At 40.7% G+C, this 16,634-nt stretch overlaps 1 protein-coding gene across 1 annotated transcript in view; it reads left to right on the top strand.

Moving 5' to 3' along the window:
* Positions 1–4,503: 4,503 nt before the first annotated feature.
* Positions 4,504–16,634, top strand: part of LOC104957485 (retinoic acid receptor RXR-beta-A) — a 29,863-nt gene continuing 17,732 nt past the window's right edge. The window contains exons 1-8 of the mRNA XM_010785121.1: positions 4,504–4,594; positions 5,377–5,519; positions 6,957–7,192; positions 10,347–10,500; positions 10,668–10,847; positions 12,367–12,387; positions 14,475–14,635; positions 14,798–14,929. Coding sequence (XP_010783423.1) covers positions 5,504–5,519; positions 6,957–7,192; positions 10,347–10,500; positions 10,668–10,847; positions 12,367–12,387; positions 14,475–14,635; positions 14,798–14,929 — 900 coding nt within the window. The 5' untranslated portion in view covers positions 4,504–4,594; positions 5,377–5,503. The remainder of the gene's footprint in view (positions 4,595–5,376; positions 5,520–6,956; positions 7,193–10,346; positions 10,501–10,667; positions 10,848–12,366; positions 12,388–14,474; positions 14,636–14,797; positions 14,930–16,634) is intronic.

A 16,634-nucleotide genomic window follows, 5' to 3' on the forward strand; every position in this document is an offset into this window, starting at 1 on the left:
CTGCCATCCTTTGTGGCCATGCTGCTCTGCACCTCAATGGTGGGCACACAGCACATGGGGTTCCCATGAATAGGCCAGGCCTCACCAAAGACCACATCATTTGGATAAAGACGGGCTCCCACAGAAAGAGAAAACACCTCACGGAGCGAATCAGATAAAGAGAAAATGTTGCATATGGCAAATCAGATTAGGGCGAGTCAGAGCTTTACTTTTTAGTTTTTAGATTTTTTCCCCTCCCACCCCCCTGCCTCAGTTAAATGTACTACCACAGCAGTGTCTGATAATAATACGCTCTACTGCTGCGCTGAGTTATCATCTCAGGCTTTTGTCTTCTTTGATCCGTGTGACCGTTGGGGGACCCACTCCTTCTTTTGTAAAGGGTCACATCACCGGCTCCTTTTGGACGGGCCTGCCCCCGGGTGGTGACCCCTTCGTTCATCATGGTGTCACCCACACAGAGGACAAGCATGAGTTAGAGCCTACTCCCTCTCCCTTTTCTCTCCTTTCTTTCTCCTTGCCTTCCCGCTCATTCCTCTGTTCTAGCCTGACCATCCTTTCCTTCTTATCCATAGATATGAGCTGACCTGAGGCGGGGCGGAGGTCAAACGCTGAACTTCATCAGATGGAGGAAGTGATATTTGGATGGAATGGCACCATTCCCTCACTGACTTTAGTAAATTGAAGCTTAATTGACCTCAGCATCCTTAAGTCCCCAGTCAGCGAAGCAGGCCATCCGTTTGACTAGCCAAGCATGCGTGAGTATGAGAACTTCCCGATGTCCAAGAGAAGTACGGGGGTCCGGAGCTGATTGTCCAAACGCAATTCTTGCGTCTGCCTTTGTGAAACCAGGAGTTGTGCATGGACATCACGCCCCTGACCTCTGAAAATCAGCGAGGGCACAGACCACCGTGGTCGGGATACAACTCAGTGGCTTTGTGGGTGCATAAGTGAGAGACACTGAAAGACAAACAGAGAGAGGGAGAAAGCGAGGGAGATATTGAATAAGGGAGAGTGTGTGTTTATGTAAATGTAAAACCTGTGAGAGACCCAGTTGACATTTCTGGAGGTCAACTCTAGTTTTGTTTCAAGTTGGGCTTGCTAAATCTTTTGGCTCAAAGCTTTAATTTGTAACAGAACAACAAGATGCAACCAGTCATTTCTGCCCTTCAGGTGAAACATGAGAAAACATTTATTTGACAGAGCCTTCCTGATAAAGACAGGCTGGTGAACAATAATTATCATCATCACCAGTTTGAAAAGTTATTAGAGCACAGAGACGACAGGTGGACAGCAGGACAGCAGCCAAGTAGGAAGAGGAAGCAATTTATTATTCACACAAGACTCCACATACTTCATGGCAAACACTGTCCTCCATAATTCAAAACAATATTATAAAGTTCTATTTTGTACAGTTTCAACAGGGATTTATAGGCTGCGGTTGAGATTAACGTATTGCTTTCAGGTTTAGGGTTAGGGTTAGAAGAGAAGAGGAAAGAAACAAATATCTTAAATGCAGATGGAATTTTTTCAAAAATATTACTTTTGTTCTGTTCAGGCACAAAGCTAGACACTCATTCCATGACTCTGAAGATTTGGTGTTTCCCATTTTGGAGATTTTGGAGATAGGGGTTGGAGTCTGTTGAAGGAGCAGAAAGTGCTGCTCTCTCCGTGTTGAAAACAGTTGAATGTGTCCGGTTTGCACTTCAGTACTGGCGTCTGGGGTCTTGCTAAATTCGCAGTGGTAGGGGTGAGAGTGATAGAAAAGGAGAGTGAATGAGAGGAGGGAGGTGTGTGTGCGTATGTGTGTGTACTTACCCTCTCTGTGTTTGCCCCTGTGAATTTGCCTCTATGTGTTTTATCCTGTGTTTGACAAAGTTCAGGGGGCCAGACTTGGAGAAAGAAAAGGGAAAATGAGAGAAAGTAAAGGCTTTGAATGAGGTGGTGGGAGAAAGAGGGAGAGAGACGGTGAGCAGGATGAAAAAAAAGTCAAAGATCTGACGGGGGAGAGAGAGAGAGAGAGGGAGAGAGAGAGAAAGAGAGAGAGAGAGAGAGAGGAGGACAAGAGGAAATTTTTTGGAGGGAAAGAGAAGACCAGGAACCTTGAAATTTGTGTGGTGAAATAGTCCGTTGCTTCACAGCACAAGAGACGTAAATTGGTGATATTTATAGATTGAAGCTGCAGGAAGCGACAACTCATTCGGGGAAATATGTATAGAGAAAGAGAAAGAGCTGTATAGGGAGGGAGAGAGCGGGAGAGAGAGGGAGGGAGGGAGATCAAGAGGGAGGCTGCATTAATATGCTAATGTCTTGAGTGAATGCACAACAGGCCCACTGACCAGGCTAATCACTGGTGGACACACACTGAGGCTAATCCCTCACGCAGCACTCACACCAACACACACATGGTCACACACATGCAGGAACAGACAGTGTACATTCAAATATTTGGACGGTGACATATTTTTTGTTGCTTTGTCTCAGCTCATTGGATTTAAAATGAAAAGCTGCCTTTTTTTTTAAAATGTGTATGGTGTTTATTTCCATGTTGATAGAATGGTGTGTTAGTGATTCAGAAAGAAACTTACTGCGAAGGATTTTGTGAATGCTATATTAATTAAATATTTTTATTTAATTTCAAGGAAAGCCGAGCCAAAATATACCAAATTCACTGCCACACCAAATACGAGGGAGAAGACCACATTTTTATTTACATAATTGCAACATCCATCTCTCCCAACTGTCGCTTTCATGTGTCTCTTATCTTATGTAGCCTATCTCTCTCTCTCTCTCTGTGTGTGTGTGTGTGTGTGTGTGTGTGTGTGTGTGTGTGTGTGTGTGTGTGTGTGTGTGTGTGTGTGTGTGTGTGTGTGTGTGTGTCATCATTCATATTACAGGTGAAAATGCAGAGGATTACTTGTTAATAAAAATGAAATTTCAAACGCAGTTGTGATTGTCTGTGTTTCTTCTTCTTGAGCCAATTGCCAGAAAAGTAATTTTTCTCTTGAAAGGTTAGCAGGACAAAAACCCTTAAGAAATTACAAACGCTAGTAAGAAATAAGGGTTGTATTGTTTTACTTGTCTGCTTCATCTATGCGACTTCAAAAATACATTTCCTAGTGTGATCATTATATATACTTATCCATTACTTTGTCTGAATCAACTTAATAATATCAAGGAAAATATCTTTCGGCACAGTGTATTCACGGGTGTATACAACTTTAATTTTGTAAATGGGAAGAATGTAATGTGATATGTATTATAAAACACTGTGTAATGCCATTTTAGCCCCCTTGATGGGGATCAAGCATCATAAATGGCTGGAGCCTAAAAGCACAGCTGCAGCTTTCAAGCACAACAGTTTTAACAGTTTAAACAACTCCCTAATCAAGCACATGTTTTTAGTTATTCCTATTTGCCAATTTTGAAAAAAGGCATGGAAAACATGTGTACAGACGGGGTGATGCAAAAAAAACTTAATAAATAATCGCATTTTTATGATTAATGATTATTACAAAAAAGCTCTTGTAACTATGCTATTCCTATGGCAAAACATGATTTTAGGACTATTTATTGTCACAGTAATTTGTGCTACCCTTCCAGCATCCCTAAAAGGAAAACATTTCATCAAAACTATACTGATGCATTTCCTTGTTTTTTTGTTTTGTTTGTAGACACTTAAAAGTGATGCTGCATTGTTACATAACCATCTTTACCTGAAGGATTTCCTTGACATTGCATTTCAAAAACGCTGTCCAATTAGCTAGTGAAAATCATTAGATCATATGAATAGGTTGCCACAATATAGGTGTACTGTTATTTGGATGGTGAGGATATACATTTTTTATAATGTTTAAATTGATGTCTTCTGGATAAGAGACAAAATATTTACATCTATGTTAACAATTAAAAACTGTTACAAAAAAGCCAGAATTTAATGTATAAAGCACAAACTGACATTTGCGTTTTACACCCAGTCACACATAAAATATAAATTGATAAAGTGAAAGGTAGAGTTGAGGTAAACCTACATATCGATATATGAATTTATTGAAAATCCAATGTCTTCCAATATCTGGCTTTTCCTCTTTTTTTATAGTCTGCGACTTATGCTTTTACAAAGGTTCCCACAGCTTCCAGTCATCATCAGTCTGTATGTTTGCCGCTCCTTCAAGTGAGCAGATATAATTCTCTATTTGAACACTGATAATACAAATGTGATGTATCATACTTTGTTTTTCATTGCATCAGGTTTACCAATGTCCTCCAATAACCTTTTGAGCAAATTACACACTCACTGAGCTGAACTTGTCTTGACCTCTTGACCTCTTGCTCTCGATACGTCTCCCTCACTGACATGTGAGACACACACATCCCTTCTTCTGCCTTTAAGCAACCCGGGCTGCAGTGTTTTGCAGTGATTCAGCGCCAATGTTAAACTGTTAGAGAGCACTAAGCCAAATCCTCCACCATCATCATGTTTTCATCCTTGCAGGGGGAGGGAGGGTTGACTACGAGGCAAAGTGGGGGGAGAAACAGACACACACGGGGCCTAGTCGTCACATATTTTCATACGAAGAAGCTGTGCCGCTAAAACGTCAGTGATCCGTATTTATTTGCCGTCAAAATATCTTACAATATGTAGCTTGGTTATGTCTAGGGAAATGAGACATAGGTGGAGCAACCAGTTCTAAAATGGTCTGTTCTTGGCTTTCTAAATCTCCTCCAGAGCTAACTAGCTCGCTAGCTAGCTAGGTTAGGGGGCTAAACGTAGCTAATAGCACTTAGACTGTTTGCCAGCTTACACCAGAAATAGCATTAATTCAACTAAATGTAACTTTAACGACACGTTTGCCGTGAACACCATGTCGCAATATGGTATAATTGTGAATTGTGTATTCAAAAAAGATAGCTAATTTCAGTTACATAGTTTTACGGTAGGCCCATCTAAGTGTTAGCTAGTCTATGAGCTATATAGTGGCTAACGTTAGCTTGCAAGAACGGTGGTTTGTTGCTTTCTGTCTGGGCTCCAGCTATATCATAGAATGGGACGTTTTCCTCACTGCGTGGAAGATAGTTGAAATAGATAGTCTCTGCTGTTATTATAATGTTTACTATTTTATTTTAAACATAGTGTATTTGTTAGCCATGAGTTTAGCAGCTGACAGCTTTGCAAACTACTGCTGTAACGTCACATCTAATGCCAAAGAATTGATGAAATACAGAAGCACTTAAATTGACAAGCATATAGCTCATATCCTTGCAATGGCATGACTCATGAGGGATATCATTTGTGTCGAACAATGTTAAGGCAAAATTGGCATTCTCTGTGCCACATCATTGTCTCATGCGCAGCTCTCTCATGTGTTGGAATTTCAGACCCGTTTTTGGTTTCCCAAAACAACTCCGGCCCGGGCCTCAGTCCGCGGTCTAGAGTTTGATAGCAGGCTGTTTGAGACGCCTTGGTGTGCAGCTGCCAACAAGTCCCTTTGATCCAGCCACCATCATGGGAGACAGTAGAGGTGAGAAAATAACAGCACTCATTTTTGTTATCAGCAATGCAACAACGTGAATGTAAACAAAAATGCCCATGTTTAACTAATGTTGAATTCTAGCTATTACTTTACTGATTATACTTACACATCATAACTGTTGTTAAACTAGATATGGAAATTATGGGTAATTTTGTGGCACAGATGACATCCCACCATTTATCTAAACAAAGCAAAGTGCATTTGAATAACATGATTATTTGAAATTCCATCTTAATGTAACTTGCTTTCAATGTGATGTCGGGTTTAAGTTCACTGACGGGTCTAGTTTTAATTTACCCTTGATCCTAAACACCTTACAGTGACATTGCATCAGGAAAGTAATGTAACAACATGAACGTGTTGGTGTCATTCTCGCCACACATTGGTTTGCCACCCATCTTGCCATGCACCTTGACTTCAAAAATACATTAAAAAAAACAATGGAAAGAAATGTCATGTTTAAACCACAATTCCTTGTGTCATTTGAGTTGATAAGTATTTACATGGCCGTTACTGTCAGTAATTTGTTTTAAGGAAGAAAAATAGATAACATCAGACAACAACCAAGTGCACAGCCTCAAGCAGTACAAATACAGTAGACAGTCAGATGCAGAGAAAAGCCAAGCACAATACTAACCACCACAGCATAAATGAAAACAAATAAATAAAACGTTGACAGTCAAACAAGTCTTGTGTAAAACTGAAATGAACAACTTCTTTTGATTGCAGACTCAGGCCCTGACTAGAAACAGATGGTAAATCTGAAATGTAGAGAATAATTAATCAACCAAATATTGCCCTTTTTTTGTCCATTGCAGTTTTATTACCCAACAAACTATTGAATCTTCACACCAAAAAAGCTTATTGGACAATGAGGAGGTTACACCGATGTTTAGGAAAGGGCTATGATTAGCATCATTAGAGGTCACATAAAAGACATTACTGCCATTGAGTTTCCATTGACAACTAGCTATCAATTACATTGTTCTCATAAAACCAAAAAATACACCATACTTCCAAAGAATAATTCCTAAACTCACTGGAAAAATTACCTCATGACCCCATATGGACCTAAAGCCAACAATTTTTTGTAATTTTCTAAATTGAAGTGAAATATTTCGAAAGGCAAGTGTGCTTTGTAGTTGAAGAAATTGTTTTTACTAGGGATAGATTGTTATATATACAAATGATTGGTTGTATATAAGCTTTAATTTGTGCAATCCCATTATTATTATTATTATTATTATTATTATTATTATTATATAAATATCTATCTCTAATCTATAGCTTTAACCTTTTCAGCACCAAATTATTAGTATTAAATGATACTATATTTCAAACACAAAAATCCTTATAATTTATGAATGAGATATTAATGATTGGATTTTCTATTTGCATATTCTCCCTTTTGCCATCTCTTTATAGACTCCCGTAGCCCAGACAGTTCGTCTGTGTCCTCCCCTCCCTCAGGCCAGCGCTCGCCCTCGCTGGTTCCCTCATCCGCAGCTTCCATGACCTCCCTTCCTCCCATCAGCACCTCTGGGGTCGACAGCCCCATCAGTAGCATCGGCTCCCCCTTTTCTGTCATCAGCTCTTCATTGGGCTCCCCATGCCTACCTGGCACGCCATCAATAGGCTACGGCCCCATCAGCAGCCCACAGGTAAGAGAGGACTGTTGGAGGATATTAGTTAAACATACATACATGCAGTTGTTTTCCTGTTCCATTATAGACATCATCATAGAAATGTCAGAGGCCTGTACTACGAATACAGATTTTCGCTTAGCGAGGTAACTTCAGGGTTAACTCTGGGTTTCCGGTCCTACGAGGCTGGTTCATTTCTTACCGGGGTAGATCTCCATGGTAACTTATGCTGAATGGCAAACCTGCTCCGGACCAGGATAAGAGATCAACTCAGTGAAAGCACCGCCTGCTGACCAATCAGAGCTCAATGTGCAGAGTTTAAAGCTATCATGTCATATTGCAGGATAAAGGAAATACAGAAAAACTGCCGTTGCAGGAAAGACGGCCGGCAAAAATCAACTGACTGAACGTGAACATTAATAGAATATCACCTCCCATCTTCAGAGCAATCTGACTAATATAACATTAGCGTTAAGAAAGTTTACTTAAAGTGGACCTATCATGCTATATTTGAATAATATAGTGTAGGACCATACCTATATAAGGCATATTTATACTTTTTATTTTTCAAAATACCAAACAGATCATGCATTTTAGCCATTCCTCATTTCGCTCAATTTAACACTGTCTTTTCATGGCTGATTCTGTGAGAACAGCACCATCTACAGGCCTGGCATATTTACTACAGCGTCTCCAGCGCTTTCGAACGACAATTTCCGTGGCTGTCTCCTCCTGATTGGTGGAGTTGGCCCAATAGCCGTAGCGTCACTTCTGTGACGTCATAGAAGTGTTCAAATCTGGATCAGTCTGTATCAGATCCGTTGCAGAAGAGATTTGAGTATGGAGGAAAATAGAGAGGGTTGTGTTTTCTAACACTTGGTGAGTTCCCTGGAACACCGGGGACACATATTCATGTATAAAAGATGTACAAAAGTGCATTTTGCATGATAGGTCACCTTTAAATATCTGCCACAACATAAGCAACCGGATCAAAGTAACATTACGTCTGCGGCACTGTGAGTGCAGACGTTGAGGTGTCCCATTATCATTCATATCACATGATCATAATGTATCATATATTTCCCTATCTGAGTCAGCTTCTTGAGCCGTATCCAGTACAGGGCTCGAAATTAAGGACTGCCCGATGGCCCGGGGCCATCTAGTATTTAGCTCGGGCCATGAAGCCTCACCTGCTGGTTGCCCGATCGGGCAATCTATTATGCCAGTATCATGCAGCTCGCGGATCCAGTAATGAGTGACCCGACAGTAAAACTAAACATATCTATAACTAGTTACGATAGTTTGAGAGCTAATTAAAATAGCTACGTGTGATATTCTAACCTGAAGTGTGTGTTTTACCGCTGCATGTGATCCTGCAGAGCTGCGTGTCAACTTGTCAGCAGCAGCTGATCTGTCTCTCCCGGCAGATTAGACTTCACTCCCATTTATGTCCATATCGATCAGATCCAGCTAGTTCTAGCTAATGATAGGACTACCTGCTTATTAAAAGACACCTAAACAATAACCGTCGCTATGCAACTGGGTGAGGCCACAAAGTATAGCGCAGCATTATGCATTTGTTTACATGCCCACCGGAACCCCGAGGCATTACCAACAGATCAACGCACAATCAACCCATACAGGACATCTCTTTCTCCACATTAAGTGTTAGACATTAGAATTGACTATTATTGTCTGTCACATACTCTTCTTGTCTGTCACATAAGTGGCGCAACTGAAGCGGTATTGCGCTAAAGGGAAATTATTTTGACCGAAGAGATTTAGATTTGCCGGCTAACGGGAAATCTGACGTCGCCATTTTGTGTGCTTCGCGGATGCGCTCGGCTCCTCTCGACTGCTGCTCGGGTCTGCTCGGGTCACCTTCCGGATGAGGAGGCATTCCTTCGACCAACTTACAGTAGATAACATTACAAACATTTTTAACAGGGGCCATAATAGCGTAAATAATGTTTGTTTTGGCAGTTACAGCTGAAAGTAATGTTTTCTACTTTTTTACATCTGGGAAGGCATTTGCCTTCATCAGATGGAAAGTGTCTTGACCAACAACTTAAGTATTTCTTATAGCTATGCAGGACATGCAAGCGAGCAAACACAAACAAGAACAAACAAACAAGTGAAATGAAGAATAAAATTGAAATTCTACAATATAATATTGTGATGGTTCATCTTATAATTAAGTCTAGTGAATGCACCAGACAGCATCTACAGTAAGACCTGGAAAAATCTAAATGTTCTAGGGGAGGCCCCCCAAACCCTTCGTGCCATTTCGTCCACGCGCATTTTTCAGGGCAATCTCTATTGGGCTCAGGGCCATCTGTAAATTAGCTTAGATGGCCCACAAAATCCTTAATGTCATGCACTGCAGTGTCACACACTGTATGCAGAAGTATTATTTTAAGCAACACATTAAGTTGACGAAACACTCAAGTCAAATGTAATTAAAGTCAGATCCACTCGTGTCTTAGACGGGGCAGTGATATCATAAACCTGTTAATGTACTCATTCAAACACTTTTTCTTTTACCAGCTGCATTCACCTTGCAGGTGCAGCTATGTGGCTTTTATTACATTACATTACATGACATTACATGTCACTCGTTAGACGCTTTTATCCAAAGCGACTTTCATACTCAATACTGTGGACAATCCCCACAGGAGCAATTTGGGGTGAAGTGTCTTGCCCAGGGACACAACGACATGCTGATGGCAGTGGGGTTTGAACCTGTGACCCCCTGATCCCAACACCAAGGCTCTATGCACTGCACCACACGCCTCCTGGATAAAGTGTTTAAGTCGTGGATGTTTAAAGTTTAACGTCTTCATATTTGTCTAATATTATAAGATTACTTTTCATTCAGGAAGTATGATGCTGCGCTGTCAGTACGCTTGCCCATGTTTTTGATCGGTCAAATGTTACTAACCCCGCCCCTTTCATGTGAACGCGCACTCAGCCAGACAGAGAAACCCTGGCTTGAGTTACCGAGTTCATAACCAGCGTTGTAGGACCGCTTAGCAAGATCGCGTTTGTTTTGGGTTAGTTAACTCAAACATATCCAGGGTATGTTGAACTGGATTCCTAGTACACGCCTCAGGAGCGATCTGGCCAAACTGTTTCGTATTTGTGTTGACCTTTTCCTCTGTCATTCTTTCAGATAAATTCAACAGTGTCCATGTCAGGGCTTCATGCAGTGAGCAGCTCAGATGATGTGAAACCTCCGTTCGGATTGAATCAGATGTCGCCCCAAAGCCCAGGGCCGATGCTTTCCCAGAAACGCCTTTGTGCCATCTGCGGAGACAGATCATCCGGTGAATAGACTAGTTCAATTGTTATCTTCTTTGCCTTGCATTGTCTTCTTTGTCTACAAATTAGAAGATGTAAGGGCCTGAGATCCTTTATCAGTTCTCAAACAAGTTGTCCTCGCTATTGTCTTACTTCTTTGGTGCTTTTCCTCCCTCCTTCCCTCATCCTCTAGGTAAGCACTATGGTGTCTACAGCTGTGAGGGCTGTAAAGGCTTCTTCAAGCGCACAGTGCGCAAAGACTTGAGCTACACCTGTCGCGACTGTAAAGACTGTTTGGTCGATAAGAGACAGAGGAACCGCTGCCAGTACTGCCGCTACCAGAAGTGCCTGGCCATGGGCATGAAGAGAGAAGGTAAGAGAGCAGAGGCACTTCGAACACCCTGTTCATGGCCGGTGCTCAGCCCCTTCTGCTCATGACCCCTACAAATGAGGTCATTACACCTTTCCACGGACACAATTTTAGGTTTAAATGCACTACACTGTGTGTTTGCAAATAAATTATGATAAAAAAACGTTGGTTTTAAAGTTGTATTTGATATTGATGATAGTTATTTAGCTGACAGAAATGTCTTCGAAAGGTTTCTTAACTTTGCTGTGGTGAAGTTGTTTTGGATAAACGGATGAACCACAGAATCTAATACGCCACATCTTGTTAAAGAGGATCCAATAGTAGTTTTGGGGGAGGGGCATATATGAAAAGCTCCTACTCTAATACACACATATTTGGTTTAGTTTCCCAGTGGCAAGTTTGATCTTCAGGTCTTTTGCTACTAATAAAAAGCCCACTATTCCTTTTCCTCATAAGAAAATCTGACGTTTTGCAAACTTTTCTTTCAAACTATTTTTCCCAACTCAGGGGCTTGCTCGATAAAACTTAAAATCGTACTGCAGGACACGCCAGTAGGGTTTCTTTCAGATGTGTTTTGAGAAGTCTTCTTTTGCCTAAAGCTGAGGGACACAACTACCGGATCCTTGGTGGCCCTCAGTGTGCAGTAAACTATGAAATGCCTGTCCCTTATACATAACGAAATAATAATTAGAAATATAAAAAAATATTAGAGTTTATTCTAATTGAATTAAGAAATTAAGTGCAGAATAAATAAATAAAAAGGTAAATAAATACTCCAATTATTTGAGCTATCATTTGAGTTCTTAGTGCACCTTTTATTGTCCACCATTATCACACAGAGAGAGCCCTGTCCTGTGCTTTGTTTATTCTGGGGAAATGGAGCCTGGAGGTTGGACAAGCTTGTGAAATGAGGGTTGCCAGTTGGAGTCAAGTTTGTTGATTACATTGAACTGAACAGTAAATTAATTATCAAAAACAAAAGGACAGTCCTGAAAATAGTTCCCCTTGAGATACTTGAGATTTTCTTGATTTATGTCTTCCTCACAATTTGATTCCATTAAAAGACGATAAATTATCATATTGAAATATCGGCCAGCGCTACTTTAAAACTCCTATCACAATCTAAGAGTTGTCCACTCCATAACCCCATAATTAAATATGCGTTGTGACAGTGCCCGTGAATTTATATAGCTCCTTTTCATTCATGCTCATAGCGCTTTATGCTGAAAAGAAAGTAGGCACAAACTGCAAAGATCTGTCGGGCGCTGTCGGTACGAGCCAACTGTAGCTTTCTTATATTACATCATTTTATTAGGAATAGATCCCCTAGCAAATGACAGGGCTACTTTTATTTTAGCTTGACAATAAGTCAGTATTATTTTGTGCATTGAAAGAACGAGTACAGAGTGATAGAGAGGGAGATAAGGGTGGGTAAGCCTTGCAAAAACTAACCCCCTTTCCCCCTCTCTTCCTCTTTTTGTTTCCTCTCGTTCTCTCTCTCCCCCCCTCCCTCCTTCTGTAGTGGCCAAGATGAACGACAGATGTAAGGAGAAGAGGGAGGGAGGGGCGTGTGTCTGTCTGTATGAGTGAGCAAGAAGCAGAGAGATTTTACATCTATGAAAAGGAGCTAGTTTAAAAGGTCTTTCCAGACTTTGTTGCCAGTTTTCAAAGAAATCCCTTCCCTTATTGTTTTAAAAACCGTTTACAGAGGCAGTGACAGTTGCTTAGAATGCATACTCTTTTTATTCGTCATCCTCCTTTACCCTAAATCAGTCTTTCTCAAACTTTTTCATACCAAGGACCACTTAACCAATAAAAAAACACTCGCAGACCACCTAACTCCACAAATATCCAAAAACACATCGTTTTTCTAGAACAGATTACAAATCGCCTGAAAATTGTACAAAGAAGTGGCGACATGTTTGACGAAGGTGTTGCGCTGGGCTATATCATGCAACTGAAAGTGAAAATTAAGCTCGCTCCATTGCGGAGATATTCCCGCGAGAGTGCGGAAAACTTAAATTAATTAATTTCAAATGTGAAATGTTACCAATATACTCACGGACCACTAGGGGGTGCTCACGGACCACCAGTGATCCGCGGACCACACTTTGAGAAGCACTGCCCTAAATCTACTACTGTCCATGAGCCTTATCCTTCTTATGTATGGATATTTAAATGCTTGTAGAGGAAGGATAGATGTTCATTTAATTTCTCATCCATCAAGATGTGTTGTCTTATAAAGAGGCAGCTTTCCGGGACAATTCTACTTCTCAAAACGACTGGCTCGCCTTTTGTTTCCTTTCTTAATACAGACACACTGACCAATGCAGGATGACAGTGGTATCAAGTGTAATAATATAAAGTCATTGCTTTGCTCTGCTCATACATACAGGATTCAGGACACATTGATAATCAGTGAATCATCAGAATAATAGTGCATGTTTCGTAATGAAGTCACTTTAAATAGATTTTCCCTATCAAGATAGGTTTGCTGCTATTTGTACAAATCACCAAAACACTAAACATAGCACATGTCTTTACAAAGCTCTCTGGAAGATAATACAGTACCTTAATGACTTATTTGACATTTAGAAATGATTCCCCATGTAAGCTGCAACTACCAGCTTGGATTGTTTAAGGGAGTTCACATTGGTATTTTTAAGTAGTGCAACCATGGGAAAGTTCTTCACTGACCTGGCAAGTCACATAACCTGAGTCTCTGTCTACTGATGTGTGTGGGTGGTTGACTTTAAAAAACACATATTTTTTCAAAATAATAAATAGGATGACATATTGAATTCCTCCAAATCTTCTTTGATCACCTGAAAAGCTGTACTGTATATCAAAAGATCCTATGCAGTTAACCAGAAATGGATAAACTCTTCGTCCATAATTTGTCAAATGATTGGTTCAACAAAACTTCAAAATGGGGGGGTTTATACATTGGAGGTATATGCACTTAAATAGAACTGATTGCTCTTGCCTTTTTACAGCAACCTTCTTTCTTGAACTTCATGAACAGAAAAACTGTCCTCTTAATCTGTGTAACGGATTAAGGAAATACACTTATTTATTAAAAAAAAAAGGTTTCCTTTTTGGCAAAATTCCCACTTTAAGATTGTTAGTCCCTCCTGAATGTTGCTGTAAATATCTTTACATCCATATTGGTAGTGGGCCTGAAAGAAGTATGAAAGATAGCATGAGAGACTTATTATGAATTATATATATTTCTATTTTGTTTCACTCGTTTCCACATCTATGTTGTTCTGGTCTTGCACTTTTACTTCCCTCTGTCCTTTTTGTATGCAACTTCTTCATCGTCATGTTCGTACCTCTCTCTTTCTCCATTCGGTTGTCTGGTGGCACATTCTACTTATCCTTCGGTCATTTCCTCTTCAACTGCTTTTATTTTCATTTTTGCTGCGTTCTTCTTGTTGTCTCTAATTATGCTCTAATCTATCTTCCTCCATTCCTTCACCTTTGTACCATTCCTGCTCCTTCATTATTTCCTATTGACCTGCATTCGCCCATCCTTCCCACCAACATTTACTCTGATCATCCTATTCTTCCTCCCTTTTCTTGTCCTTCATTGTTTTCTTCTGTGCTCCTCTCCCTCCACCCCTGCAGCTGTCCAAGAGGAACGGCAGAGGAACAGGGAACGAGAAGGCGAGGTGGAGTCGACTAGCGTGGTGAACGAGGAGATGCCGGTGGAGAAGATTTTGGAAGCGGAGGTGGCTATAGAGCAGAAGACGGAGCTTCATGCTGATGGAAGTTCAGGTGGCAGCTCTGTGAGTAGTCTGAATGGTGGAAATGAACCACAAAATGCATCCATTTGAGGGGCTTTCTGCAAAATTCGTAATGACTGTTAATTCAAATATTTGATGATTTTCAGTTTATATTTGTAGTTCAAAGATGAAATAATTCCCAAACTCTAAATCTGCTTTCTTCAGCCCAACGATCCAGTGACCAACATCTGTCAGGCCGCAGACAAGCAGCTCTTCACCCTGGTGGAGTGGGCTAAGAGGATCCCTCACTTCTCTGAGCTGGCCCTGGACGACCAGGTCATCCTGCTGCGGGCAGGTGGGTCTCCCTCAACAAGGGTTCATGGATCAATAGGGATTCAAAAGAAAAGAAAATCATGTTTTCATATTTTCCAATTCAACAAAGCAGTGTCAACAGTACAGGGAACATGTATAAAGAAAATAAATAGGGGGGGAAAAAACAATGTAATGGTTGCGTTACAAAACAACAATTACTGCGGGGTTTTGTGCTCCTCCATCAAATTGTTCTTTAATACCACTGTGATTCCTTATAGCAGTTGGTCTGAGTAATTTTGGTTAATGACCTTAAAAACATTAGACAATGTTAGAGAAACACTGCTTTTGTAATGTAAATCCAATATTTTCCATTTAAAAACGGATTAAGTAGTAAACCCTGTATTGTTATATGTTATTTATATATATATATTTATATACATATTACATTACATTACATTGCATTTAGCTGACGCTTTTATCCAAAGCGACTTACAGTAAGTACATTCGACCAGGAAGATACAACCTTGAAGAAAACAGAATCATATAAGTACATCAGGTTTCATAGAGCCAAACATTTCAAGTGCTACTCAACTGGCTTTAGATAAGCCAGCCCTTTATCAGTATATAAGTGCTTTGTTAGTAATTGAATCGCTCGAAGTGGAGTCTAAAGAGATGAGTTTTCAGTCTGCGCCGGAAGATGTGTAAGCTTTCTGCTGTCCTGATTTCCATGGGGAGCTCATTCCACCATTTTGGAGCCAGGATAGCACGAGTTTTTGCTGATGGGAACTTGGGTCCCCCTCGCAGTGCGGGTGCAGCGAGCTGTTTGGCTGATGCAGAGCGGAGTGCACGTGCTGGGGTGTACGGTTTAACCATGTCCTGGATGTAGGAAGGGCCAGATCCGCAAGTACCAGTGTCTTGAAGTGGATTCTAGCAGTTACTGGATGCCAGTGAAGGGAGCGGAGGAGCGGCGTGGTGTGGGAGAATTTAGGAAGGTTGAAGACCAGACGAGCCGCTGCATTCTGGATTAGCTGCAGAGGTCGGATGGCACATGCAGGTAGACCAGCCAGGAGGGAGTTGCAGTATTCTAGGCGTGAGATGACGAGAGCCTGGACCAGAACCTGCGCTGATTTCTGGGTCAGCTGGGGACGTATCCTCCTGATGTTGTAAAGCGTGTATCTGCAGCAGCGGGTTGTAGCAGCAATGTTTGCAGTGAAGGACAGTTTGTTATCTAGGATCACACCCAGATTCCTTGCAGTCTGAGTATTATAAGGAATCATTCTGTACATTTTCATTGTTATGCGGATGATACTCAACTATATTTATCAATCAAGCCTGATGAAATTAATCATTAATCATTAATTAATCATCCCGAACCCAATAAAATACCCAATATTAACGGTGTGTGTGTCTGCCCAAGGACAATTTAAGGTAAAACCTAATAGAGGTGTCATACATAATAACCTAATAAAAGTAAATGTAACAACTACTACAGTGCAACAAAACAGGAAGATTAACTAGAGATCTTATGTTTAAGAGACCACATTTAATCTTCCTGTTTTGTTGCACTGTAGTAGTTGTTACATTTACTTTTATTAGGTTATTATGTATGACACCTCTATTAGGTTTTACCTTAAATTGTCCTTNGACGAAATGACGCACGAAGGGTTTGGGGGGCCTCCCCCTAGAACATTTAGATTTTTGCAGGTCTTAGATGCTGTCTGGTGCATTCTCCAGACTGAATTATAAGATG

This window comes from Notothenia coriiceps, unplaced genomic scaffold (genome assembly GCF_000735185.1).
Source record: "Notothenia coriiceps isolate Sejong01 unplaced genomic scaffold, NC01 NC01_scaffold00027160, whole genome shotgun sequence".
Lineage (NCBI taxonomy): Eukaryota > Metazoa > Chordata > Actinopteri > Perciformes > Nototheniidae > Notothenia > Notothenia coriiceps.